The sequence below is a fragment of the Elgaria multicarinata genome, chromosome 13 (assembly GCF_023053635.1).
Source record: "Elgaria multicarinata webbii isolate HBS135686 ecotype San Diego chromosome 13, rElgMul1.1.pri, whole genome shotgun sequence".
In the NCBI taxonomy this organism is placed as follows: domain Eukaryota; kingdom Metazoa; phylum Chordata; class Lepidosauria; order Squamata; family Anguidae; genus Elgaria; species Elgaria multicarinata.
Genome location: NC_086183.1, coordinates 27,636,092 through 27,663,500, shown reverse-complemented (window position 1 = coordinate 27,663,500; position 27,409 = coordinate 27,636,092). Strand labels below are relative to the sequence as shown.

The 27,409-nt window shown below is 47.0% G+C and overlaps 2 protein-coding genes across 3 annotated transcripts in view; one reads left to right on the top strand and one right to left on the bottom strand.

The window, feature by feature from the left end:
* Window positions 1–19,753, bottom strand: part of ERF (ETS2 repressor factor) — a 29,149-nt gene extending 9,396 nt beyond the window's left edge. The window contains exon 1 of one of the 2 annotated variants that reach the window (XM_063139868.1): window positions 19,642–19,753. In XM_063139868.1, the coding sequence (XP_062995938.1) occupies window positions 19,642–19,702 (61 nt within the window). In that variant the 5' untranslated portion in view covers window positions 19,703–19,753. Of the gene's footprint in view, window positions 1–7,696; window positions 7,756–19,641 lie in introns of those variants that run through there. The other variant, XM_063139869.1, reaches the window with a different exon arrangement.
* LOC134407875 (guanylate-binding protein 1-like) overlaps window positions 15,604–27,409 on the top strand; it is a 128,639-nt gene continuing 116,833 nt past the window's right edge. The window contains exon 1 of the mRNA XM_063139867.1: window positions 15,604–15,616. The gene's annotated coding sequence lies outside the window, so the exon portion shown is untranslated. The remainder of the gene's footprint in view (window positions 15,617–27,409) is intronic.

Genomic DNA, 27,409 nt, shown 5'->3' with positions numbered 1-27,409 from the left:
TAGACCTGGGTCCAGATCCAAACCTCTATCCGCTCCATCACACCGACACTCACGTCGCTGCCCCTTACATACAGGCCAGTAGCTATGCACCCCATGCAAAGCCAGGGTATGTGTGGTATATATATAGGAGAACCCCCCTCCACTTCCCTCCTGCCCCCACCTGCTTCCATATCTCCTTTGCTGAAATTGCTGAGCCTGTGCCCAATGCCTTGGGGGAGGGGGTGTCTGAGCTTTGCTGGGGGGGTTAAGGAGGAGGAGGGGGGCTGTGGTTTCCCATTTCCCAAACCCCAGGCGCTCTGAGCCCATCAATAATTCAGGGCCTTGTAATGGAGGCCGGGGACGCGGGCGCCGGGCTCAAGGGCATCGGCGGAGACCGAGCCATTAGGATGGTGATGTCATCTAGAGAGGGGTGGGAGGGCTAAAAAACCGGCCCCATACACGCCAACCTTCAGGGGGCCTCCAAGTCTCCGTTGTATCCTCACCCCCAATGCCTGATAATCCACTAACTGACAAGGAACAAGGCTGAAGTGTACCTCAGGCAGTAAAGAGTTGTGCACCCCAACAAGAGAGCAACTAAGCATCCTTTCCACTCGCCTTGCTCCCTGGCACCACAGGGCCTTTACAAACAGAACCCCCCCCCCCAAAGTACCAGTCTCCAAGCAACAGGCAACAGCAAGGGAGACAGAGGCTAAAAATAAACTGGAGGAAGAGAGAAGAGACAGCATGAACTGGGCAGCACCCCAAGGAGAGGCAGCCAAGAGCACCCCACAACCGAGCTGGATTAGAAACCCAGGCGCTTGGGAGGTACCCCACCGTCTTGGCACAAAACGGGCCACGCACAGGGTGCCCACACAAGACTCTTGCACAAATGCCAACTGCCACGCTGTCCCCTCCTCCCCAGAGTTGGCCACATCTTAGTGCCACTAGTGTGTGGGGTGGGGTGGGGGCAAAATTTTGCTTCTTGGAACCCTCTTCATGAGAATAGAGGAGACTTCACTGTGAGTACCTGGTTTGGAGTATCAAAGCACAGCACCTGTTAAAGATTGCGGGGACAGAAGCTGCTTCAACTTGGAGCAAATCTGGGAATGGGGGGGGGGGGAGTCCCTCCCCACGTTTCTCATACCCGAGGCCTCTATTCCTTGTTTTATTCCATCCGTGCTCCAATTCTTCCCCATCTGTACCAGAGTAGGTGGAGGCACCCCATCTCCCAGTTCTTGCGAGTTTGAAGGGGGGAGGCACAGAAGGGAAAACAAGTCAGGCCCACTCCTCCCCCGGCTGCAGCATCTGAGTCAGCCCCCCACACGCACGCACGCACGCACACACACGGGCCTGTTCTCACTAATTAGCAAGGCGGTGGGGGGAGGGGGGTGGCTGTGACATCAGCCGCCTGCCGAGATCCAAACACAGCACTCTGAATGGGCTACTGTTCTCAGGCTGGTGCTACCAGATACGCCGGTGCATTCTCCCACCCCCACCCCAATGGAGTCCTCCCGGGGTATAACAGAAACAAGAGAGGGAGAAATTATTCCAAGGCTCACATGACTGTGACAAACCGGGGCATCCCCCGCGCTGCGCGCACACACACACACATACACACACACACACACGTACATATATATACATCCCAGAACTTCTTTGCATAAACTCAAGTCTAAAGGTTGCTATTCTAGACATCGTTTCACACATTAAAATAGCAGCAGGTAAACCAATCTGTGACAATTCCCCGTAAGTGTGAAGGCGGCACTCGCTTGTTAAGGAAGTGTGTTTGGTCCCAGATGTGTATGAGTGTGGTCAAAAGATGGAAAAGTACAATTTGGGTATGTAATTTTATTTATTTTTATTATTGCAGTTACATCTCGCTTTTTTTCCTCCAAGGAACCCAAGGCGGTGTGCATAATCCTCCTCCTTTCTGTTTTATACTCACAACAACAACCCTGTGAGGTGGGTTGGGCAGAGAGTCTGTGACCGGCCCGAAGTCACTCAGTGGGTTTCCATGGCTGAGTGAGGAACTAGAACCCAGATCTCTTGACTCCCAGTCCAACAGGTTAGCCACTACACCACATTGGCTCTGATATTGATCACGACGTTCAGGTATGTGCATTATACAGGTGTATGCATTTCTTAATTCCACAAAGCGGGGACCAGTCCTCAGTGACACTACTGAATGTTTGTATAGCACCCAATGAAATATTAAGCACTGTACAAAGCAAAGTATTATTATTATATTTATTTGTATCCCGCCTTTTGCCCAATGCTGAGCCTCAAAGTATCTGACCTGCCACAGAAATCCACCCTCCCCCAAAATACCACCTAACCTCACTTTTGCACATCAGACTCCATGAGTGCCTTACAGTTTAGGGGTGGGGAGGAAATTTGGCTTATCAGCAAACCCATCTGCTCCTCTGTATGGGGTAGTCCTATAAGAACGTTGTCCGGACATCAAGTTGCTGTGACTTATTTTGGAACAAGAGGTGGTGGGGATATCACAAGTATTCAACGAAAGATATAAGGCCTCCGACCAAACCTGAACCACTCTTAATGAAGTGTGAGGTGCTTGCTATGGGGACGGAGGGCATATTCAGACAACACACTAAACGATGGTTAGGCCGCCAACCCTCTGGCAGCAAATACTTCGCGAGTGTGTTTAAATCGTGGTTAGGTAGCCACCATGGCTTGGAATGGTTCACACGACACACTAAGCCATAATGTTTAGCTTAAAATGCTTAACCACCATGGCTTAGCATGTTGTCTGGACAGGGTCAGAAAGTGGAACTGCTACAGAAGAGAGGGACTAATACCCTTCTATGAAGACACCAGACACATTTCTGTTCAGGCTATCCAAGGGAGGGCGGTGGGGGGAGAAGAGAAAGGCGGGACGGGCATTTCCATTGCCCCATTCCTCAAAGGAACAATCCTCTTATCAATACTTATCCCAGCCATCCCATCCTAGCTCCCTCACACTGATCCAGCTGCAGCGATTTAATCTTCCAGGGAAAAGGGTTTTATGGCACTAACTCCCCTCCATAAAAAAATAAAGTTACACACGCACACAATCTCTGCTCTTTTTTAGCCACAAAAGTTCTATTTACAATCAAAACCAGCAACTCAGCAATCCAGCGAGATGCAGCCCCTCGGCTCAGACGCTATCCTTATCTTCTAACTCCCACCACAATGGAACACCCACTGGGCCACTTTTGTTTCGGGGGGGGGGGTTGGGATGGAAAGCTTCTTGCGTGAGATCCCCTGTCCCCCCTCCCTGCTGCCACAATAATCCCACCCTTTCGTCCAAGGTGGCAAAGGCACAGATAGTTCAACAAGCTCTTCCAGGCTCGCCCGCGCGCCCAGGGCTGTTGCCACCATGTCTCCACCAAGTCAGCTATCTCATGTGCCAGCCCAGAGAGGGAGGCGGTAAAAACCACCGTCTGTTGGCTGGCGGTGCCCCCAGGCCTGGCACAAACCAGCAGCAGCCCAGTGCCAAAGGGTGGGGGGGGGAAGACGAGACACCGACAGTCCCTACCACAGAGAGTATGACAGGTCTGTACCACCCACGCACCCTCAGCCATATCCTCTCCCAAACCACATGCAGGGAGCGTGTGCGTGTGTGTGATCCAATCTCCTCCGTTCCCCTGTCCCAGACTTTTATAGGTCCCAGATGCCTCACCAATAAGACATTTGTTCAAATGATTTTTCTCTGCCCCCACCCCACCCCGCAACAAATCTAAGAACAAGACTCCACATGCCTTCATGGCAGGAGTTAAGACTACCCGCCACACACCTTCACAGTGGGAGGGGAGCCAGCAGCCTCAAGTCTATCCCAGATGGGGAGGGAACACCTCCCACCCTCAGAGCAGGCCCCAGTCCAGGGACTAGGAGTAAGAAGGGGCCTTGCTTTGGTGAGACGCAGAGCACACACACAATACATGGAGTGTTTGCAACCCCAGCTCTGGCTTCCAACTTTCTTTGCAGGAGACTCCGGCCAACCCGGGCCCTCCACGCACCCCCCCCCCTTCGTATTTTCCACTGCTTCCTAAGCGAGAAGTGGGGGGAGTTAATATGAGTGTGTGTGTGTGTCTGGGGGCTGAAACTGCTCCTACTTGCCAAAGTTTTAGCCAAAGTTGGGTGTTTTTTTTAATTTCAAAGCTCAGCTGAAAGGGGACTCCATCTTAAACACACTTTACCTCCTTTTGTCTGGTTTTACTAACTCTAGGCTAGCTCTGCAGAGCCCTTCCCTCCCCCTCCTTCAAGGAACTATGGTCTATTTTGGAGAAGGTGCTCTATGGTTATTTGCTGAGGGATTTCCTGGAAGATAGAAAAAAAAAAGAAGAAAAGAAAAAGGGAGGATGGGGGGGAGAGAAGAAAACTGGAAATTAAGTTGATATCTCTTTAAATCACCCCCCCTCTCCTTTACACACTCCAAACCACACCACCCCTGTGACTAATCCCCGGAGCCAGAAGCTAAAAGGGCTGGAATTCAATCCCAGCTTCAGAAAGAAAAAGAAAAAAAAAACCCTTAATATTACATCATTCCCCAATGCCAACAGCTTCTTAAAGCCGCATGCACAAGCACACCATTCTCTCTGGCTTTTAGCAGGCAAGTGGGGTGTGGGGAAAAGGGGGGGGGGCACGCTCGCTAGTGGAAGCCACATCTGAGACAGTCTGCTTGCAGTATGCCAGAGAGGGGTGGGCAAGAAAGAGTAACCCAGACAACTCCCCCCCCCCCCGCCTCACCACACACAGAAGCAATAGCTGGAAAACAACGTGCTTTTTTTTTAAAAAAAAAAATGTTTAAGACTCTGGAAAAATTAAGTGTAGCTGTTGGGATCTGGAAGGGTACCTTGTGCATGTGGGAGATTCCAGCAGGGGGGCTAACGCAGCAAGGTTTTATTTTGTCAGTGGTTTGGGCGAGGCCCAGGAATTATTAGTGTGTGTTTTTTGTTTGGTTGTGTGTGTTTTTTAAACAGACGCCCAAAGAAAAGAACTTTCCCAGAGTTTAAAGGAGGGGGGGGAGTTTTCAGTGGCCTCGATTATTGCAAAGAAGAGGTGTGAGGAGAAAGACATGTCGGAACAGAAGCAAGAGGCACTTAAAAAAAAAAAAGACACACAAGATTCCAGGAGACAGACAATCAAGCTCGGAAGGAGGGGGGTTGGGAGGGTGGCGCCGAGGGGGTTGGTGTGGAAGCTCTGAACAAAACCAGAGTGAGAGAGAGGAAGGAGAAAGGGGGGGGGGAGAAGAGAGGAAAGAATCTGACCCCTCCCCCAGAGCCTTTGCAGTATATATATTTAAGGAACTACCGTCTTAGCCATCTCCGCTCCAAAAAAAAAAAAAAAAAAGCCCCTTTCAAACTAAGTGTTTCTCCACCTTCTAATGCAAACTCTCAGCTTTGTCTCCTCCTTGCCTCCCCCACCCCTTTCCAGGAGCAAAGTCCACCAAGACCCTGAACAGTTCGCCCTCTAAGGACTGGAAAATGCCCCCACCCCCACCCCAGAATCCAGCTTAGTAAAAGTGACCGACACTCCCCCCCCCCCCAAACACGCACATATGTATGTAAAGTCCTCCCCATTTAAAGGCGGCTCAGTTACTCCCCCTTCCTCCCAGCCCAGTAAACTAAACTAAGGCAGGATTTGCATTTAGCATTTCTTTGATTTCGAAGAGGGGGGTGGGGAAGAGAGGAAAGAATTCTTCTGCAAAGACAGCCCCCCCTTCCTTTTTAGAAGGGGTTAAAGTCCAGAGTTTAAGGTTGGAGATTAACCTCCTCATCCTCCCCACAACCCGCCAAGGCAAGATTGGGACTAGATTTAAGGTAGCATTCGCTAGCTAGTGTAAAAAGACTGCAGAGTAGAACTATTTTGCCTCCCCACTCCGAGCAGTCCAGGTTTTAGTATATATCTGGATACCTCTACATGCCCCCAGGTTGGGAGGGGGAAGACGAGAGACCTCCCCCCACCCCAGACAGGACACAACAAGGCATTGCCCCCCCACCCCACCCCCGCGCGTTTACACAGCCCATCCCGGCCAGGGCCACCTTAACACCACGTTGTTTGTCGGAAACAAAAGTTCCCTTTTCGAACGCCGAATTTCCAGTTCGGAACGCTTTGCAACTTTTCCTCCACTACTCCCCCCACCCCGCGTCCCTCTCTCTCGATATTTATATTTACACGAAATACAGCGCGATCCACCGTGAACCGTTTCAACCCCACTTGCAAACAAGATGCTAGGCGTGGGGAGGGGGGGCAGGGAACACGAACACACACACTCCCCCCCCCGGGTAACCGGGGAAGCAAAACAACAAGCACCGCACACGCATCTCATTTGTTTTTCGTGTATCACTTTGCCCCCTCCCCTCCCCTCCCCATCTTTCCCAAACATCACTTTTAAGCGCTTCCAAGATTTAATATAAGACAAGATGGGACGAGTGAGAAGGGCTTCGGGTCGATCCATGGAGCGGGGGGGGGGAAGGGTGGCGAGCTGCACCCCTCCCCCCAAAGTCACCCCCCCTCCCCACTTCGCTACGGATGCATGACCTTGTTGCGTGCAGCGGCAGCAACGTGGCGCTTAGTATCCCTACAACGCCTCTCTAACGCCCCCTCCCCAAATCTGGGTTCACTCTATCCGAATTCGAACACCCAGAAGTGGATCTGTTTTCAAGAACTATTTCTCCCCCTTCCGGGGGGGGGGAGAAGAGAAGACACTCGGCCCACGGCTTTTCCCAATTACCCCACACACACTCCCCACCCCCACAAATCAGGGCCCACACAAGCCTCAATCGGCCCTCATTCATTCTCCTGCCCCCTCCGCCTGCCACCAGCATCCGCTGCAGAACAAACGGACGGACCGGGGGCTAGGGAGGGCTGGCCTGCGCCAGCCCCCCAACTCCTGAAAGCCCCCCACTCCCCTTAACTCCTGAAAGCCACCGCCACCGCCCCCCCCCTCTCGCCCTACGCCTTTCCAGGGAAGAAAGAAAACTCCCGGCTTAAGCGAGCGGCGCCTCGGTCCTCGGACCGCCTCCAAGAGCAGCCGCCGCGGCAGAAGCAAGCAAGAAACTCGGGGCTGGGAGATGCAACAGGTCCCGCTGCTCCGGCTGGCAAACTCCGGCGAAGCCGAGAGAGGGGAGGGGGAGAAGGCGGCATCCCGTCCGCCCGCCGCCTGCAAAGGATCTCCCCCCAGGGGCTCCAGGGGCAGGAAATAAGAGTTAAGTAGCCTCCATTAGCTGCCAGAGAGAGATGGACTCAAGGAAACGGGGGCGGGAGGAGAGGAGCGAGAACTTGCCTACAGATCATCCCTCCCCCCCACCCCCACCCCACACTTTCCCTGCAGGAACCTCCATTACAGTTTCACCCACGAACAAGCTGAAACCCGCTACGGATCTTCCCTATTCTTTACAGCACCCTACAGATTAAAATAAAAAACCCCTTTACTCAGGGCTCCCCACAGAGCAGGATCGAGTCCTCTCCATTCGCCCCCCCCCCACTCCACCCGTTTAATCCCACTAGGGACGCCCCCTGCCCCCTATAGCCCCACTCGTCCAGGGTCAACCGACCACCCCGTGGGAGTGGGGGGAAGAGAAGTTCCCCGCATCCCCTCCAACTTTCCAGCCCACGTGTCGTGGTCGCCTTCCTCCTCCTCCTCCTCCTCCGGCCCCCGCTCGTCCCCGGCGCCCCCCAACCCTCCTGCTTGGGACCTTCCCGCGGTCCCCACCTGCGTCCGCCGGGGTCTTCATGGCTCCTCGCGCTGCAGCCTCCAGCCGCCGGGTCGGTCTCGGGCTCTGGCCCCCCTCGCTTTCCCCCCCTCGCCCTCATATGGAGCCGGGACGCCCACGCCCCCTGTCGCACGTCACCGCCGCGTCGCCATGGACACGTTGAGCCCGCCCCTCCGCCCCAGCCTGGCTCGGCTCCGCCCACAGAGCCGAGGGGAGGGAGGGGCCGATTAAAGGGGCCGCGCGGAGAGAGCGCCCGCGAGCCTGGGTGGTATTTTGGGGGGTGGGGGCGGGGTGAGAAGGAAGAGGCAGAGAGAGGAGCTGATGGGTGACAAGCCGAGTTATTTGCGGGGAAGGGGCGCGCGCAGGCACACACACACACACAGTCCATAATACTCAGAAGACCTAGGGCACCATACAGTCTTTGAGAGAATAAATAATAACCAAGGATATCTATGCTTCTAATTATGGAGTTGGAAGGGACCCACAAGGACTGTCTAGTCCAGCCCATTTTTGTGGCAAGGAAACCTGGATTTTGCAACCTTCATTAGTTATATTTGCCATAATTTCAACATGCCGGCCTAATCATTAATTTGTGGGACTCACTGCCACAAGATGCACTGACATGGCATCAAATAGGGACAAGGGAGGCTTATTGCCTTCCTGACCTTTTGGTGGACTTACTGGGAAAATCTGGCTGTACACTGCTGGAAACAGAATGCTGGGTGTGCAGCAGAATGATCCTGTGCATGTTTACTAGCAATTACCGTATTTCTTCGATTCTAAGACGCCATCGATTGTAAGACGCACACTAATTTCAGTACTACCAACAGAAAAAAAGCTTTGATTATAAGAAATAATAAACGCACCCACGATTCTAAGATGCACCCCGTTTTTAGAGATGTTTATATGGGGGGAAAGTGTCTTAGAATCGAAGAAATACGGTACATCCCACCACGTTGAGTGGGGTTTACTTCCAAATAAGCTATAGGATTGCAGCCTACCAACACAATGCTATGCATGTTTACTCATACATACATCCCACTATGTTCAATGGGGCTTCATCTGAGGTGAGGGGGAGACTAGCAACTGGAAGAGTGCTCCAGCTCAGTTCAGCTGAAGTGACTGCACAACGCTTCCCAATGAGGAAGGCAGCGCATGCTCCAGCCATTGGGAACCACATCCTCTGCTGTTATCTCTAATCTGTGATTGGAGATAACAGCCAGGATTCCTCTACAGAACCAAGCCATGCCCCCTGGAAGAATCCAGGAAGGCTCTGTGGGCTGGATGGGGAACCTCTGTGATGATCTGGATTAGGCCCATAGCCCAGAGGTTTCTCCCTCCTGACCCAAAGAGCCTTTTAGACTGATCAAATAAAGCTCTGTTTATTTTTAAGTGCCTTTTAGATACAGTATAAGGTACTGTACCTTGTTTATAAAATTACTTAATAACCTTTCCTTAAAAGCTGCTTAAAATAAAAATCGGTATCAAACACCAATACAACAGCCATAATAACTGAAATATCCCCCCTATAATATCAGTTATCAATCAGAAATCAAACGAATAAGAAAATATAAACATTTCAACGTGGTAACACACAGTATGATTCTGAGGCTGCTGTTGTTGGTGTTTTTTTTAAATATAGTGGGGGGTTTTTAATATAGCGCTGTCAATGTGAACGGAACTTTTACAGAGCATCAACAAGATGTCAGGTCCCTGTCCCAAGGAGCTTACAGTCTAAAATTCAATGCAGTGATAGAGGGTGGGAGTGCCTTCAATTCAGTTCTTATGCTTAGCAGGAAATGAGAACTAAGGAATTAGCCAAAGGGAAAGGTCTCAGTGGTACAGCACCTGCTTTGCCTGCAAAAGGGTCCAGGATTAATCCTTAGTATCTCCAGGTAGAGCTGGAAAAGAACCGTGTCTAAAACCCTGGAGTGCCACTTGTTGAAAATGCTGAGATAGCTCGCTAGATATAGGCAGCTCCCTATAGGATATGAGGAAAGATTTGAAAGAAAAAATAGAGGGGGTCATCATGTAGATGTCCTGAAAAGATGTTCCAAGCATAAGCAGCAGCAAGAGAGAAAGGGCAGAGCCATTTAAGGAAGGTAAGAGCCAAGACCATAAAGATACCACTACATAAAACTATTCTGCAGTTGCGGTGCCAGCATTGAGAAGGCCCTACCCTGCAGGCTCAAAGGCCTTACCTCCCTGACAAATGGCACCCAATGTACAATTTCCGTTACTGGCCCTGGGGTAATAATTAACAACAAACTGGGTTCTATATTGCTTCTGCTAGTCATGGAAAGGAGCTATAAAAGGCACTGAAGCACCCCACAACCTCAACTGGAAATCCTGCTCATCATGACCTCCACCCAGTGTCTGAGATTTCACCCACACACTTTCAAACTCACTTGACTTCCTTAATGTCCAGAGATGCACTTTATTTTAAAAATGAAAACTAAGATTCTTAGTTTCAGTATGTGTTTTTGCCCTTGCATGGCAAATACAGAACAACCTTGCCTCATTCTGTAACATTTTTCAGAGTTCAATGTGGTTTACCATTCTTATCCTCACAACAATCCTGCGAGGTAGATGAGGAGGAGAGATTGTGAACAGTCCAAGGACCCATAAACTGAATTTCATGGCTGAGGGAGGAATTAGAAATGGGGTCCCAACATCAAAGTCCATGGTCAACAGAGACTGGCTTCTCTGGGAAACAAAAATCACAGGTGGGAGGAAGACCTTTTGGAAGGCAAAACTGCAGCCATCTCAATGAGCCGCGGGAGTGGGATGCAGGCCATGGAGGAAAAGGTTCAAAGCGTATTACAAGTATCCTAGGGGTGTATTTAAAACAAAACAAACAAACATGCACATGATCAAAAACCAAAGAGAGAGTGAATCAGGGGAAGAGGAAAGAACTAAAAGCATTCTGTGAATAGCCTGGAGGAACAGGGAAAGGATACTGATAAGATGGGAGGGTGGGGAAGAATGTCCAGACAATGGTCTGAAGGCACATGATGCTATTATTTTTGTTAAAGTCCAGTCAGTGCTTAGATGGGAGACGACCTAATCTGGGCTGGCTAGGAAGTTGCCTAGGGCAGTAAAATCCAGGGGCCATGCACCAGGTCAGAAGCCTTCTCCAGCATAGCTGCATCCCCACAGAAATGGAGATTGTGCCCCCGCCCCACAAGTCCTTTGTGACATGACAGGGGGTCTGGGGACACTTTTATCCTTGGGAGAAAAGCAGGATACAAATGTTATAATAATAATAAAATGTAAAATGCTGGGATATCGTCAACTACCACATACCTATGGTGGTAAAAATCCTCGTTTGTTCTATGCAAGACATGAGTATGCATTAAAATGCCCTTCCCCAACCTAGTGTGATCCAGATGTTTTGGATTACAAGACCTAATCTGGGCTGGCTAGGAAGTTGCCTAGGGCAGTAAAATCCAGGGGCCATGCACCAGGTCAGAAGCCTTCTCCAGCATAGCTGCATCCCCACAGAAATGGAGATTGTGCCCCCGCCCCACAAGTCCTTTGTGACATGACAGGGGGTCTGGGGACACTTTTATCCTTGGGAGAAAAGCAGGATACAAATGTTATAATAATAATAAAATGTAAAATGCTGGGATATCGTCAACTACCACATACCTATGGTGGTAAAAATCCTCAAGTTTGTTCTATGCAAGACATGAGTATGCATTAAAATGCCCTTCCCCAACCTAGTGTGATCCAGATGTTTTGGATTACAAGATCCAGGTTTCCTAACCACTGACCCTGCTGGCTGTGGCTGATGGGAGTTGAGGTACACAGTATGTGGAGGGCGCCAGGCTGGGGAAGGAAGCATGAAAGCATCAAGAAGAAACAGGGCTGCCTTTGGACTGTGTGGGACCTGAACCTTCTCTTATGATTCCTTGCTCAGCTGTGAACGTTCCTAGGTTCACTCCTGTCTGTCACCCTCAGCTACCTCCATCTGTAAAGCAGGAATATTATTGATCTTACTGGTTAGCACTATTGTGAAGTTGAGAGAGGGAGTTCTGGTAAAACGTCGAGCACCACGAACACTCAAGGGGGGAGAGTTCAGCTAGAGCAGAGAAGGCGCTAGGAAAAGTGAAGACTGGGTATGGGAACAGCCCCTGTTGTTTGTTCCTGGGCCACGGGGCATGCAACAGGCAGCAGCAGATCTGAAGGAATGCAAGCGGGGAGGGCTCCCTGTCCAGGCATGTTGGAAGATTCCATCCATCCTCCATGCAGACAAGCAGAGATCGGGAGAGACATAGACCAGGGCTTGGGAAAAGGCCCCAACAAGCAGGATTGCTTTCCATCCACACAAAACGTGGTTGTTTGCCACCGGCCTCTGCCTCTCTCTGATGAAGTGAGAGCCAGTTCTGCGAAGCTGAAATTAAAGATTTAGAGAACTGGGAGAGCACACTTGCTCCCCCCTGACTTCCACAAGAGAGGAAGGACAAGGAGGAAGCCTCCCTTACAGAACTTAGGAGACATTGTGGACTTCAGTAGCTCGTAAGCGCTCTCTGAATCCAATAAAATTTCTTGCCTCCGGTACATAGATTAGGAAGCTGGTATTTATGGTGTCTTCCTAACCTCTATGCTTAATTAAAAACACACTTGTGGCAGCATTTAAATATTGCAAATACTTTTGGACTACACTTCCCAGGATTCCTGAACACTGGTTATGCTGGCTGGGGCTGATGGGAATAGAAGTCCAAAACATTTGAAAGGAACTGTACAAGTAAAAATCAAAGGCAACAGGGGAGCCAGTGTAGCGTAGCATTTACAGTGCTGGACTGAGCAGATCCAGGTTGAAATCATGACGCTCACTGGGTGAATGTAGGCCCGTCACCAACCCTCAGTCTAATCTACCTCACAGGGTTGTTACGAGGATAGAATAGAGAGGAGGATCATGTAGCGCCTTGAGTTCCTTGGAGGAAAAGGTGGGATATAAAATTAACAAATAAATAAGTGCGTAGCCCCCTGCCCTTCTGTTGCCTCTCAGGAAATAGCATTCAATGGCATGCACTGACCCTGAACATGGAGTTGTGGTTTAGCTGTCAAAACTAGAAACCAATTGTTAAGTTATCCGCCATGAATTTGTCCAATCCACTTTTAAAGCCATCTAAATTCAAGGCCCTCACCCCACCTTGTGGCAGTGAATCCCATAGTAAAATTATGAACTCCATGAAAAAGTACTCCCCCACATCTGTTAGATTTGGTATCTCAATCCAGTTGTTTATAAACTGAGTTCAGGGAAACGCCTAGATTTACATGGAAACCTATCGGTGGTTCCTCAATGAGAAGATCAATAAAAGAGGACAAGGTTTCACTGAAAGACGGCTTGCCTGCCAATCCTTCAAGAATGCGCAGCTGCATTATATTATTATTATTTACATTTATATACCACCCCATAGCTGAAGCTCTCTGGGCGGGTTACAAAAGTTTAAACCATGGGAGCATGGAGCATGTTTTAGGGCAGAAATGGACTCTCACAGCACAGGGTGCTCTAGCATATGCTCCCAGAATCCTTTATAACACACAGGATTCTCCATGGCAAATGTCTGCAAGGGAGAGCCAAAAGTTTAAAAAGCACTAGTTTTACAGGTACAATTTAATTCCAGAATTCAAGGCAAATTTATATGAATGCAGCCCTCTCTCATTCTATAAAAGCTGCTACCTACAGTCTGGATAATCTATTTCAAAGCCACCTCTTAAACCTCAGCATTGTCTTAGCTGCAGAGCCGGGCTGGAGAAATCTACAGTGCCCACTCATCCAGGTGTCTTGAGACATGAAACTTTTTTCCAGCCTTATGCAGGGTTCCCTCCAAAACTGGAGTTGGCTCCCCCAAAACTGGACATACCAATGCAATCCCTGACACTGATGTAATGATTTCAGCTCTTTTCAATGGGGTCATTTTTAATTAATTTTTTTAAAAAATGCTTCAACTTCGTCCCATGTTTGGGATGTTTGTTTACATGGTTGTTGAAGATTTACTACCCTGCTCTCCCTCCAAGGTGGCTCTGAATGGCATAGGTAAATCTCTCCCCATTTTTCTCCTAACAACAATCTTGTGAGGTAGGTTAGGCTGAGAGATAGCAACTGGCTCAAAGTCACCCAATGAGCTTCATCTATGGGAAGGGCAAATTTGCTGAGGTCTATATGAGGATCTGCTTTTACCCTATGAAAAATGGAGAGCTGTAGCCCAGCTACAACGAATCTGAAACGGATGGGGAAAGGTTTTCTGTACAACTTGTGACCTCCCAAGTCATATGCTGTCCATTGGCTATGTACTGCTGCCTGCTAGGTGTCCAAGAATCATTGCTTTAGATCCTGGCAGGCATCAAAAAACACAGAAACAACCTAAAAGGCCTACTGAGCCCTTAGTGGGATGCCATACAAATTTATTTATTTATTTATTTATTACATTTTATACCGCCCAATAGCCGAAGCTCTAGTGGGCTGTGTTCAACTTGGGTGGGTTGCAAGTTGCAAGCATTTATTCCTGGGCATTGATTGGCATTTTCTGTGCATGTTGTGGGTGTCTGTGCAACATTCCCTAGTAGCAAACCAACAAGAGTAAGCCAATGTTTTCATAACTGGTTTAAGAACGTAAGAACGTAAGAAGAATGTAAGAACGTAAGAAGAATGTAAGAACGTAAGAAGAACGTAAGAAGAACGTAAGAACGTAAGAAGAACGTAAGAAGAATGTAAGAACGTAAGAAGAACATAAGAACGTAAGAAGAACGTAAGAACGTAAGAAGAACGTAAGAACGTAAGAACGTAAGAAGAACGTAAGAAGAACGTAAGAAGAACGTAAGAATGTAAGAAGAAAGAACGTAAGAACGTAAGAAGAATGTAAGAACATAAGAAGAATGTAAGAACGTAAGAAGAATGTAAGAACGTAAGAAGAACGTAAGAAGAACGTAAGAAGAACGTAAGAACGTAAGAAGAACGTAAGAAGAACGTAAGAAGTGCCATGCTGGTCAGACCGAGGGTCCATCTAGCCTAGCACTGTTCACACAGTGACCAGCCAGCTGTCAATCAGGAACCCACAAGCAGCACCCATGTTCCCCAGCAACTGGTGAACAGAGGCTTCCTGCCTTGGATACTGGAGTTAGCACATAGCCATCAGGGCTAGTAGCCATGGATAGCCTTCTCCTGCAGGAATTTATCCAACCCCCATCCAAATTAGTGGCCATCACTACATCCTGCAGTAGCGAGTTCCATAATTTAACTACGCACTGTGTGAAGACGTCCTTCCTTTTATTTGTCCTGAATCTCCCACCAATCAGCATCATGGGACGACCCCAGGTTCTAGTATTATGGCTTGTGAGGGATATCAGCCTGCTCATGGTTGGAAAGAATGCTAGACCAGATGGACCTTGTGCCTAAAACATGCATAGGAGAGATCTGTGCAGCTGTACATTGTCAACCTTGTCAGTCCCTAAAATGCAAACAAAAAAACAAAATAACTCTCCTGTTCAGGGTGACGGAGTGATGCAGCTAGGTAATTTTAGATTTCATGAACTGCTTAGGGATTTTATTATTTTAAGTAGTGTAAGTATTACACATAAATTAAATTAATAAAATAATGGTCTTATGGGGAGGATTTTGATGGCCATGTGTTTTACTTCAGTTGTGAAGCACACAACTAAGGGTGCAATTCTATAATGTTTAGACAAGAAAAAAACACCTACAATTCCCAGTATTCCCTAGCCACCCATGCTAACTGGGGCATGCTGGGAGTTTTAAGATTTTTTTGCCTAAATATGCATAGAGTTGCACCCCAACGTGTGTCTATTCCCACCACCACCACCACCACAGACACACACACCACTGTTCCACTTTTCACAACTGCTTTTACATCCTCCATACGTTAGGGCAATCACGCTCCTGCAAGCAAAGCCTGTGTTGTTGTTTTTAAAAAAGCAATAATACTTTGAGCATGTAGTGTTTCACATTTTAAACCCACTGAAATCATGGCACAAGTGTGACATCATGGATAAAATGGAGTTTGCTTCTGATGCTGAACACATTTATTTGCAAATAAGAACCATTTAGGGTGCAGTCTTACACCTGTTTCGACAGAGAAAAGGCCTACAACTTGTAAGCCTTTTCTCTGTCGAAACAGGCATATGATTACGTCTTTAGTTACAGAAAAGGGCAAGATATCTTAAAAGCAAAAGAAACAGAAAGAGCATCTGTAATGTTCTACATATCTGGCTGCCCCCTTTTAAAATAAGAAGGATGCTGCTATTTCAGGTGTCGCTGCTTTCTGGGTGGTCATTCAAGAGGCCCCTAGGCCTAAGCCTGGAGATCCAGCCTTAGCTGCACCCCTGGTTCCCAACAACTACACCTTCCTCAAGGATAGATACGAAAAGGCTCAAGCAGGCCAATTCACTCTCGCCGGTTTTCTGTTACCCTCTTCCAACTGGAACTCAACATTCTGTCGCTCCAGATCAGTCAACCCTGTAGCTTTTATTGAAGGTTTTAAAAAAGAATGTTCTGAATTTCTACAGACCTCGGGGTTCACCTGCACATGCTGGTACCTCCCTCTTGTTTCATTTTGGGTTCAGTATTAGAGGTGATGATGCTGCATGTCTCCTTCTGTTTAAACAAGGAGTTTGGAGGATGGGATTAAGATTGCAATCTAGCAGGTTCTTAACCTGCCTGACTGTTGCAGAGTGTGGCCTCCAGTGTTTATTTTAGCTGCCATTTTAAGCCATAAAGATTAAAAAAAAAAAACCATGACTGCATACATGTAAGTAACATTTATGTGCACAAATGAGGAATGGTTTGAGAACTGATCTTAACAGATGGCATTAGAATGTTTAGCGACAAAGCAGAGAAAATTGTGATGTTTTCATTAGCCATTGGTGTAGTCGCAGTTAAAATTCTGCAGCATTTATCTTGGCACAAACTAGCGTTATCCTGGGGTACGTCACCAGACTAATGAGGCCTTTTTGGCTTTTTTCGCCACTTGAGAGAGGAACCAGACAGGGATGTCCACTTTCTCCTTTGACCTTTGATTTATGTTTAGAACCTCTGGAGTGTGCTATTAGATAGAACAGTAGTATTCATGGATTTGTGCATCGCTGTTTAGAATTTATTTATTTATTATTCTTTACGTGGATGATCTTCTATTGTTTATATCTGAACTCGCCTCATCTGTGCCTGCATTGATGCAGCTGATTAATACATTTGGTAATTTGTCTGGTTATTCAATTAATTTAAAAAAGGAAAAAAAGAAAGAGGTGAGCATCCATATTCAATTAATTGGTCAAACTGATGCTAAGCGTTACAAGATGAAACAAACCCTCAAAATTAAGAGCTGAATGACCCAGATATAAGTGAATGAATTATTAGATGGGGCCATAAGTTAGTGGTAAAGCACACATACAAGTGTAAGGACGTTACAGCAGGGTAACTAACTGGGATCAGGAAGTCCTTAGTGCCAATTGAACTCACTAGGTAGCCTTAGGCAACTCCAACTCCCATCTATGTTACGGGAATAAGAATTCTGACCTACCTTACAGGGTTATTGTAAGAACAGCTTGGGACCACAATACCTGATGGAATACCTTTCCCGACATGAACCTACCCGAACACTATGTTCAACATCTAAGGTCCTCTTCTGGGTGCCAACTCCGAGGGAAGCTCGGAGGGTGGCAATAAGAAAGGGCCTTCTCTGTGGTGGCCCCCCAACTGTGGAAGAATCTCCCTGATGAGGTCTGTCTGGCACCGACACTGTCATCTTTTCGGTGCCAGGTCAAGACTTTTCTCTTCTCCCAGGCATTTAGCAATATATAATGAGCCTGGGTTTGTTTTTTTAGGCTCATCGTTTCTAAAAGTTGATATAGTGGTTTTAAATGTATGTGAATTTTGCATGTTTTTGTGGTTTTTAACTTTTGTATATTGTTTTTAAATGTTTTATCTTATGTGAACTGCCCAGAGAGCATCAGCTATGGGGCGGTATATAAATGCAAGAAAGAAAGAAAGAAAGAAAGAAAGAAAGAAAGATAGACAGATAGATCAAGGTAACATGTGTGAATGGTTTTTACTATGTAAGGGCAAAGTTTGGTTAAAGAGCCCCAAGTAAAATCCTTGGCATCACCAGTTCAAGAGTCTCATACTGTAGGGCAGGGAGAAAAATCTTCTGCCTCAGACCTCACAGAGGCACTATCAGTACAGCCAACTAGATGGACCATGGGTCTGTTTCAATGTGAAGAAGCTCCATATATATCTATATCACGGGTGGGCAGAAGGTAAATCTCCAGATGTTTTGGACTTCAGCTCCCAGCATTACTGACCATTGGCCATGCTGGCAGGAGCTTATGGGAGCCGGCCCAAAACTATCTGTTGCCCACCCCTGATCTATACTATATACTATGCATTATATTATACATACACACTGAGCAAGCATTTTTTGAGTGTTGAAATGTATGCTTAGTATGGAATATATGTGCCACTGCATATACAGTATGGGATACTGTATAGCCTCATATTATTCCTAATTGTCTATAGCATGGTCAATGCATACAGTGCCATTGCGTTTGTGTATGCAGCCATCTAAGTAGAGCCCTTCTGGATCATACCAAGGGGCCACCAAAATATCTCAGCCTATTTTTTCCTACACTGGCTAGTTTAGAACATTTCAAGGGGCACAAAAGCAACCTCCCTCCCGCGCCGTTTGTCCTCAGCAAATAGTATTCACAGAGGTACTTACCCATTGAATTTGTACAGCTCTTTTTTTTTAAAGCCTTCTAGGCTAGTGGCCATCTACACATCTCGTGGCAATGAGTCTCATATGTTCATTATGCGTTGTATGAAAACACATCTCTTGATTCTCCAATTATTCTATTGGAGCTGCTGCTGAGAGAATATGACTGCATTTGCTGAACTTAGTTTGTCTCTCCATTTACAAGCCAGGATTGTAAACCAGGGTTTGTTCTTGACATACAGATCCTGGCTTGTTTGGGAAAAACAAGCCAAGATCTTGGATTTAGACTATCTACTAAACAAACCATGTTCTGGCTTGTTTAGCTGGTTGCGCTAGCAAGAGAAGCCAAGCGGGAGTGAATGTGAGGCATATGCCAACATACAGCTTGTTCATGGCAATCCAGGATTCTCCAGAATCCTGCCTTACCATTCTGTGCCTTTAACTGGCCCATGGCGGACCCCATGAACTGTCATGGCAAAGATGAGCTTTGAACTTGGTTCTCCCAGAACAAAATACAATGCTTTTATCGGTAAGCCCGTGCATACGTTGTGTGCACACAGACACCAATGCCTCACACAACCCATCCCCATGGGAACCCCTCTCTCTTCTCTGGGTCTCTGGGCTACATGCCAATGCTCAAGGGGGTAATTATAAAGGTGTTTGTTTTCGATTGCCTCATTTAGACACAAGTGACTTTTGTACAACGCAGAACCCGCCTTGCATTTATGTGCACATATAATATATATACACACATGTACGTCTGATGCAACAGCCCAACACCCAGAGAAGGAAGGATGTTATCCACTCCCCCCTTAACTAGGGGGAGCTGTACCTCCATTGGTTGCTTCTGAGGGGGAGACTCAAAAATGGGGGAAAGGAAATCTTGACTTTTGGAATTGTGCCATCTATGTATACTCCCCCCCCCCCAATCCTTTCATCTCCTGGCCAGGTCAAACTGTGGCCTGGACAATCCCTAGAGATGGATTCTTCTGAGGCAGCAGGGACTAAAATTAGAAGCGTAACTATGGGTGGAAGCAAGGGAGGACTTTGTGCCAGGAAACGGGCCTAAATTATTCCTAACTTCATTCATTATGGCGTTAGTAACACCTGAGGCAGCTTGACACAGAAGCAGTACAGTCACGAATACATGGGCAAGAGGAAATGGGGCCTAACCGGCAGGCATAACAGTAGATCTAAAAGGCTTACTGCACCTTGTCTCCAGTCCGCCGTTCCATCCCGTTTGCTTGATGGAGACCGACATCTGCAGTACATTCCAAAGTTGGGGAGTCTGTGGCTATGCAAACAGAACAGAGGGTTAGAAAATGAGCACAAAAAGGGGGAACCTGTGTTGGAAATAATCCAGGTTATGTTTTAAGATTGAAGAGCAAGAGTTGACATAGGAGGAACCCTCGACACGGTAAATACACCAAACAAACAAGGATCATGAAAAATAAATTGCAAAGTTTTTATAATTGTTTTTATCTATGTGATACTAAATATAAGTAATGCTGAATATTCAAACAATTACTGTTAGATGTTATTATCATGTATATGAATGACACGCCCAATGGGCTACACTATTCAATATGTAATATACAAAATGTAGAAAATTGGGTGTCATTCATATGCGTTGATAATTCTAGACGTCGTTTCACACATTAAAATAGCAGCAGGTAAATCTATCTGTGACAATTCCCCATAAGTGTGAAGGCTGCACTTGCTTGTTAAGGATGTGTGTTTAGTCCCAGATGTGTATGTGTGTGAAAAGACGGAAAAGTACAACTTGTGTGTGTAATTTTATTTATTTATTATTGCATTTACATCTCACCTTTTTTCCTCCAAGGAACCCAAGGCGGTGTACATAATCCTCCTCCTTTCCGTTTTATCCTCACCACAACAACCCTGTGAGGTGGGTTGGGCTAAGTGTCTGTGACTGGCCCAAAGTCACTCAGTGAGCTTCGATGGCCGAGTGAGGACCAGAACCCAGATCTCCTGACTCCCAGCCCAGCACTCTTAACAGCTGCACCACACTGGCTCTCTTATTAGTCTATGACCAATAGAATGGAACAGCATGTAAGTGGGCTTTCTCAGCAGTGGCACCCACCCTCTGAAACACCCTCCCATGTGTAGTTCGAAAGACAGAAACCATGGCAAGGTTCAAATTCCTCTTGGAAACAGGCTTCCCCTGACTTGCAATGGACTATGACACTGTTTTATTTATTTATTTATTACATTTATATCCTGCCGGCTTTCCTCTTATAAGAAACCCAGGGCAGCTTTCATGGTTCCCCCTCCTCTCCATTTTATCCTTAAAACCCTGTGAAGTAGGCTATGCAGAGAGTCAGTGATAGGCCCAAAGTCACCCAGTGAGCTTCATGGCCAAGTGGGGACTAGAACCTGGATCGCCTGAGTCCCAGCCCGATACTCTAACCACTACACCACACTGCTTCTCTTAAAGTCTTTGCTGTAATGTCTTTAATTATCCTTTTTATGGCATTTTTATATCTTCATTCTTGTGTGAACCACTTAAGAGATTGTATTACATGAAGCAGTGTAGAAGTATTATAAATACATATAAGGAAATAATTTGGGGCACAGGAGTGAAGAGCATTTGCAATTTTAATTCAGATTAAGAAAAGAAGAAGCTGAAGGAGATGCAGCAGCTACTGGGACTTTAGGAACACACTGATCTAGACAAAGGCTGGTGGGAGGAGGAGGAGGAGGAATGCTCACACTATGCCCCAGGATGCAAGGGGTTAACCTAAGCCTGAGATTTGGCACCTGTTTAAAGAGACATGTGGGAATTTTCCGGTCCTGACCCCTGCCGCTGACCCCTGGCGACCAGGCTACTGGGGGAACCAGGCCAAAATATGGGAACAATCTCCCCAGGCATGAAAAGTGACAGCTCAGGGGGAATGGAATGAAAGGGGGTGGGTGAGGAGGTTGGGGGGGGGAGAGAAAGAGGCTACACAAGGACCAGAGATGGAAGGGGGAGGCTGGAAGACCCAAACGGCACCCAACTCCTCCCCCTCCCCCAGCACAAATCCTGACCTCCAATTCCTCCTACTCTTTGGGGGGGGGTGTGATCTCCTATTGCAGAATAAAAGCACCTCCTGTAGGAATCCTCTTTGCAGCCCCGTTTCTGGCCCACTCACCCACCCTTTCTGCCCTGTCCTTGGGCCTATGCTGGCTTTACGACTGCAACGAATGGGTGGCGTGGGTCACAAGCCCAGCAGCAGCAGCAGCAACCCCGGTCTGGTGCCACATTTTCTGGGCCCTGGTTATAAATAGTCAGCGTTATAAATAATGCAGCATTATTCTCTCTATAATTATCGGGTGGGAAGTTTGTGGCTGGGCTGGCGTATTACAGGACTGAGGGCCGGCACCCTCCCGCCCCCTAAGCCAGGCTTCCTAATTTACACCCCTTCCTAGCTGACTTATTGGCTGCCCCTCTGCCAGATTGACAAATAGGCTGGCGAACCCCAGTAACCGGATCCCTTCCTTACGCCGGTCCCTGAGTCCAGGCTCCACAGTACAAACCGCATCCGTTTCATTTAGACTCTATGGGAAATAATGGAGCTGAACTGTATCGCACTGTAGGCAGGCGGGGGGTGGGGGGAGGGACGGGATGCTTTTGGAATCACAGCCCCTGGTAGGCAGAGGTTAACTTTTAAAAAGCAACATGTCAACCCCCAGGCCTTTAGCCTGCCTAGAAGACATGCCCCTCTGACCCAGCGGCCCTGTTCCCTAATCCGAAATGTGTAAGGGTTGCCCAGGGTTACTCAATATTGAGGGCAAGGTAAACTAGATATGCTCAGAAACACGCTTGATATTGTTCAGGGTGGATTCTTGGCATTCGGCACACTCTAGAACAGAGGCCTAGCATGAATTAAGACCTGCCTGCCCACTCCCTGAAAAGCTATCACTACTGTTATCATCATTATTAGTCACTTATACAGAGCTTTCAGTGTACATGGGGATTTACAGAGCACAAGATGTCAGTTCTCCGCCCCAAAGAGCATACAACCAATCCAATGATACTAGAGCTTCTCCCTAAATATCCAGCCCAATTTCCCCACTTTGTTCAGTTCGATTATTAAAACACAAACCATCAGGTCTATTATTGTTGGCTTTCCGCAACATTTTCAGCTTTTTAGGAAATAATACCACTACACACATGCCCACACTTCTCCAAATGTTCACTACTCCAGGGATCCTACCAAATCAATTAATGTCCAACTAGTATGGATGGGGAAACGAAGTCACACAACTGGCTCTTGGTAACTTACCATTACTCAGTCCAACCTACCTCACAGAGTTTGTTGGAAAGGTAAGAAGTGTGTGAGAAGCAAATCTAGGTAAATAAACTTCCCTCCTTTTCAGCCACAATTAAAAACATAGAACCCACAATTCCAGGCTTTTGGTAGCTTTAAAAGCATCGCCCTTCTCACAAGTGGTAACTTATATGGACATTTCCGCCCCCTGCCCGATTTTCCACAGATTTAAATCATATGAGGTTTAAATCAGTTTTGACTAAAACCGCTTTGCTATGCACACGGTAAAACCAGGATTAGCCCTCAATATACACTCAGGTTTAAAATGGCTCCCTTACATTTTCAGTCTTACATCCATACACGGCCCAGAGAGAGAGAGAGAGAGAGAGAGAGAGGCTCATATACACTTTTTAGCACTCTTAAAAAAAACCAACCCAAAAACTATGTGTAAAATCAAACAAAAAAGCTATACTAATTAGAAGGTACATTCCTTTTTTAATGTCTCCCTCCCACTTTCAAACTGCTGTTTTCACATGAAGATGTGACACATTCTAGGCTTTTTTTTTTAAGTCGTCTCTTAGCATCTCTTATTGAAATGTCCTTAAATTGCACCCCTCTTCAAGAGGGGGGGAGACTAAGGACACCCCCCAAAAAACAAATAAACCACACACACTTCTCCCTGTTTTCAGGGCTGCTTTCAAACTACCCTAAAGAAAGGGGGAAAGCCAAGAATAATGGCATGGAGCGTCCTGAGATATGCAAAATATTCTGACACATACATACACATTAGAGGCACAGGAGGAAGAGAGGGGAAAAGGAGAGAATAAAGTCACTTACAGAGCAAAGAAGAGAGACAGGGTTCGAGAGATAAAAAAAGTGGGCTCACTCTTTCAGGGAGGCCCCCATAGATAGGAAATATCGTGTGTGTCCCCCACTTTCGGCGAGCTCCAAAAGTCAACTCAGGGAACCGGCCGAAGGGAAGGGTCCGGAGCGGAGAGAAGGGTGTATATATTTAGCTTCAGGGCGGGGTCGGCTTAGGAAGAAGAGAAGGAGGAAAAGAAGGAGTAAAGGAGGATTAAACTTAGAAGGGAAGGCCGGGCGCCTTGTGACTCCTCCATTGCCGAAATAGCAGCGCGAGGCAAAAGGAAAAGTTTGTTCCTGCGGCTGAATTAGCAGCAGGCACTAAAAACAGCTGCTGTGAAATCTTTGCCGCTGTTCCTGCCGCCGCCGCCGCCGCCTCCCCGCCCCGGGGTGCCTGCCAGCTGGCATCGCCCTCTTCCCCTGCCCTGCCCTGCCCTGCCCTGGGCGAGAGGCGCGGGAGACGCAAGCACGGGCCCGCACGGCCATTCGCACGCACACGGCTTCTGCCTGCCTGCCTCCCCTCTCGCGTGGAGCTTGGACTCGCCGGCGCCCTTGCTTTGCAGCGCCTCCTGCCGGCTCTCGTAGACTCGCCCGGCCGTCCGGAGGCGACGCGAGTTACCCTCACCCCCCAAAAGGACCGGGCGTTCCCACGTGGCGCGCCTCTGCAACAGCAACCCGTGCGGAATCGACGCAGACAGACAGGCAGGCCGCCCCTCCGAACCCACCCATCGGAGACTCCTCGCCGCGTCTCTGTATGATTCGCCGCTGTTCCGGCTTGCCTCTTTATAACCAACCCTTGATTGGGAAGGTGGGGGCAGTCGTGTTTCCCCCGCTTTGGCATTCGGCTGCGACTCAATGAGTGCCCAGACAGAGAGCCAATGGAATTGTGTTCTTCGAAAGGAGGCTGCCTGTTGTGTCTGTCTGTGAGTCCCTGTTGTGGTGGTGGTTGGGGTCTCACGCAACCAGGAGGCATGCACAGAACACAGAAGCTGAGTTCGGACAGCACACTACTCAACTGGGGGTGGGTGGGAAATAGGAACAGAATGGGAAACAATTAGCGTGTCCTCCAAACTCAGCCAGGGAGTGGGTTCCTCTGAGAGCTGGCAAGCATTAATCCTACACACTCTAAAAGCAAACCTTATTGTGGGGTGGCTCCAATTGCAATATGTTTTTTTTAAAAAAAAAAACTTTAGTTAACAGATTGTTCTGTCTCCCTACTACAGGGCAAGGACAGAGTTTAGGAGTAGTTACATTAAATGCATTCTGCACATGGTCGGAGGCACTCTTCATGTATTTCTTTATTATGTTCCAGAACTAAAGGGAGGTATCACAATTAATTTCTTTTCTTAGGGTGAGAAAGATGCCCTTCATTTAGAGGGCATCTGCTCCTAATGTTGACACCCAGCGGTTAAAAAGTATGTTTAGAGACATTTACTGTGCAATCCTATGCATATTTAGACAGAAAAAGTCCTACAACACCCAGCATCCTTCCAGCCAGGGCATGCTGGGAATTGTAGGACTTTTAACTGTCTAAACATGTACAGGACTGCACCTTTACTTTGACCAGCAGAATCCATTGACATATGGATTCAATGAGTCAGAGGCCACCAAAGTTTAGCCATTTTTCAATGTCAGGGCTCAGCTCTGGAACAAATAAAATATTGAGAATTCTGAGCATGAGCACAGAGTGCCTTTCCCTCATGCAACTTGGACCAATGTTTGTGCAAGTAGAAATATGTGAGCTTTAGAGCTCCACAGGACTCTTTATCGAGCAGAATGGAATTCAATAATAAAGACCATGGCCTCCGGGGTCATTACAACACCTTGCTTTGTAACATTTGAACTGGAAAAAACCATGCTGTGATTAAGTCACTTTGTCTCTGAGACGACAAATATTTGCTTTGGTGATGCACTTTGCTTGTTGCATAGCTGAGAATTAGGTGTATTTTCACACTGCTCAGTTAAGAGGTCTGTGTAACTCCAAAACTTGTATATTCCTATGCTAATGAAAAGGGGTAAAAAGAACTTGCTTTACCTGGCTTGTATTTCTTACAGGCATACAATACATCCAGCAATTTCTTTCCACCCATCTGCTAGAACTTCTGCAATACTCCCAACAAAATACCCTACAATTAACGATTAAATCCAAAAGCTAGGTAAAGGAAACCCTTTGCCCTAATATTTTGGAACCATACACAACATTTAATTAGTTGAATGTGAAGTGCAGGGAATCTTACCTATCTTGAGATACATGGAAGTCTGGCTATGATTATGCAATGGTATGGGAAATAAACTTTTCACGTAGAATCATAGAGTCATAGAATAGCAGAGTTGGAAGGGGCCTACAAGGCCATCAAGTCCAACCCCCTGCTCAATGCAGGAATCCACCCTAAAGCATCCCTGACAGATGCTTGTCCAGCTGCCTCTTGAAGGCCTCTAGTGTGGGAGAGCCCACAACCTCCCTAGGTAACTGATTCCATTGTCGCACTGCTCTAACAGTCAGGAAGTTTTTCCTGATGTCCAGCTGGAATCTGGCTTCCTTTAACTTGAGCCCATTATTCCGTGTCCTGCACTCTGGGAGGATCAAGAAGAGATCCTGGCCCTCCTGTGTGACAACCTTTTAAGTATTTGAAGAGTGCAATCATGTCTCCCCTCAATCTTCTCTTCTCCAGGCTAAACATGCCCAGTTCAGATGCACTCTTTTTCCAGCCAGCTTGCAAGTGGAGAGAAAATAATCCTTTGCTAATATGGAAAGATTCAGATCCCAGGACTTGCAAGAAACAAATCCCAGGGGCTGAGACCAGTATGAAGAACAAGTGTGTCTGCAAGGGGATGTTGAAACCACAGCAGAAAACTGGAGGTTGTATTACCCTATGTGGTAATAGGGGGACTAACTTCTAAAATAGATTATGTTCTACATTCAAGAGCTATAATCACAGCATCAATGCGGCATTTGCCAGGGCTCCTAGGACCAGCAGAGGCCTACTGTCTTAATAGTGCCTGGAGCCAGCATTAAGGCTGGAGATTGCTTGGAGTCTCTCTAAGTTATTATCTCTTTAAATAACCAATGTCAGGACCCTGAATATCTGTTCCAGCCCTTGTACTGGAGGTTTTCAGCACAATCCTTTACAAGTCTACTGAGAAGTACTTCCCACTGAGTTCAATCAAGCTTACTCCCAGGTAAGTGGAAATAGGATTTCAGCCTCTGAGAGGCTGAGCTCCTCCCAATAATTGCATGATTAGACTTTGTTTATGGGTACAGATGAGTGTTCTGCTCCGGTTTTTACCATTTCATGCAGTCTTTGTATTATCAAAAAGGGTCACAGAAAGTTACATTGTTTTTTTTAAATGTGTTTCTCATGATGATGCTTAGCTTCAGCGGCACTTAACAATGGACCAGTGCAACCCTTTATGTATCTACTCAGAGGTAAGATAAATTGACTTCACTAGGACTTGCCCCCAAGTAAGTGTATATAGGAGTGCAGCCTTAAACGTGTTGACTTCGTCTACGTTAGTTCCCGTTTTAAATTTTATTACAGGCAAATAGCAAAAATAAAAGGATGAAGCCTCTATGTATGTAAATTTGTGTTTCTGGCTATTTGACAAGAAAGGCTCATATATGCTAGAAGCATGAAATTTATTTAGCCCTACTATAAGGGTTTCCAAGCAGAACGAAACAAATTGGCAAGCGAACTTGAATTTTGGCTCTTTTTGGTAGTGGTGGCTGTTTCTCAAAATGACTGGTTAGATAATGGAGGATTTTTTAAAATATATATATTATGGGACATATTATTTATTTATTTATTTAAGCATTTTTATGCCGCCATTCAGCCAAAAAAGGCTC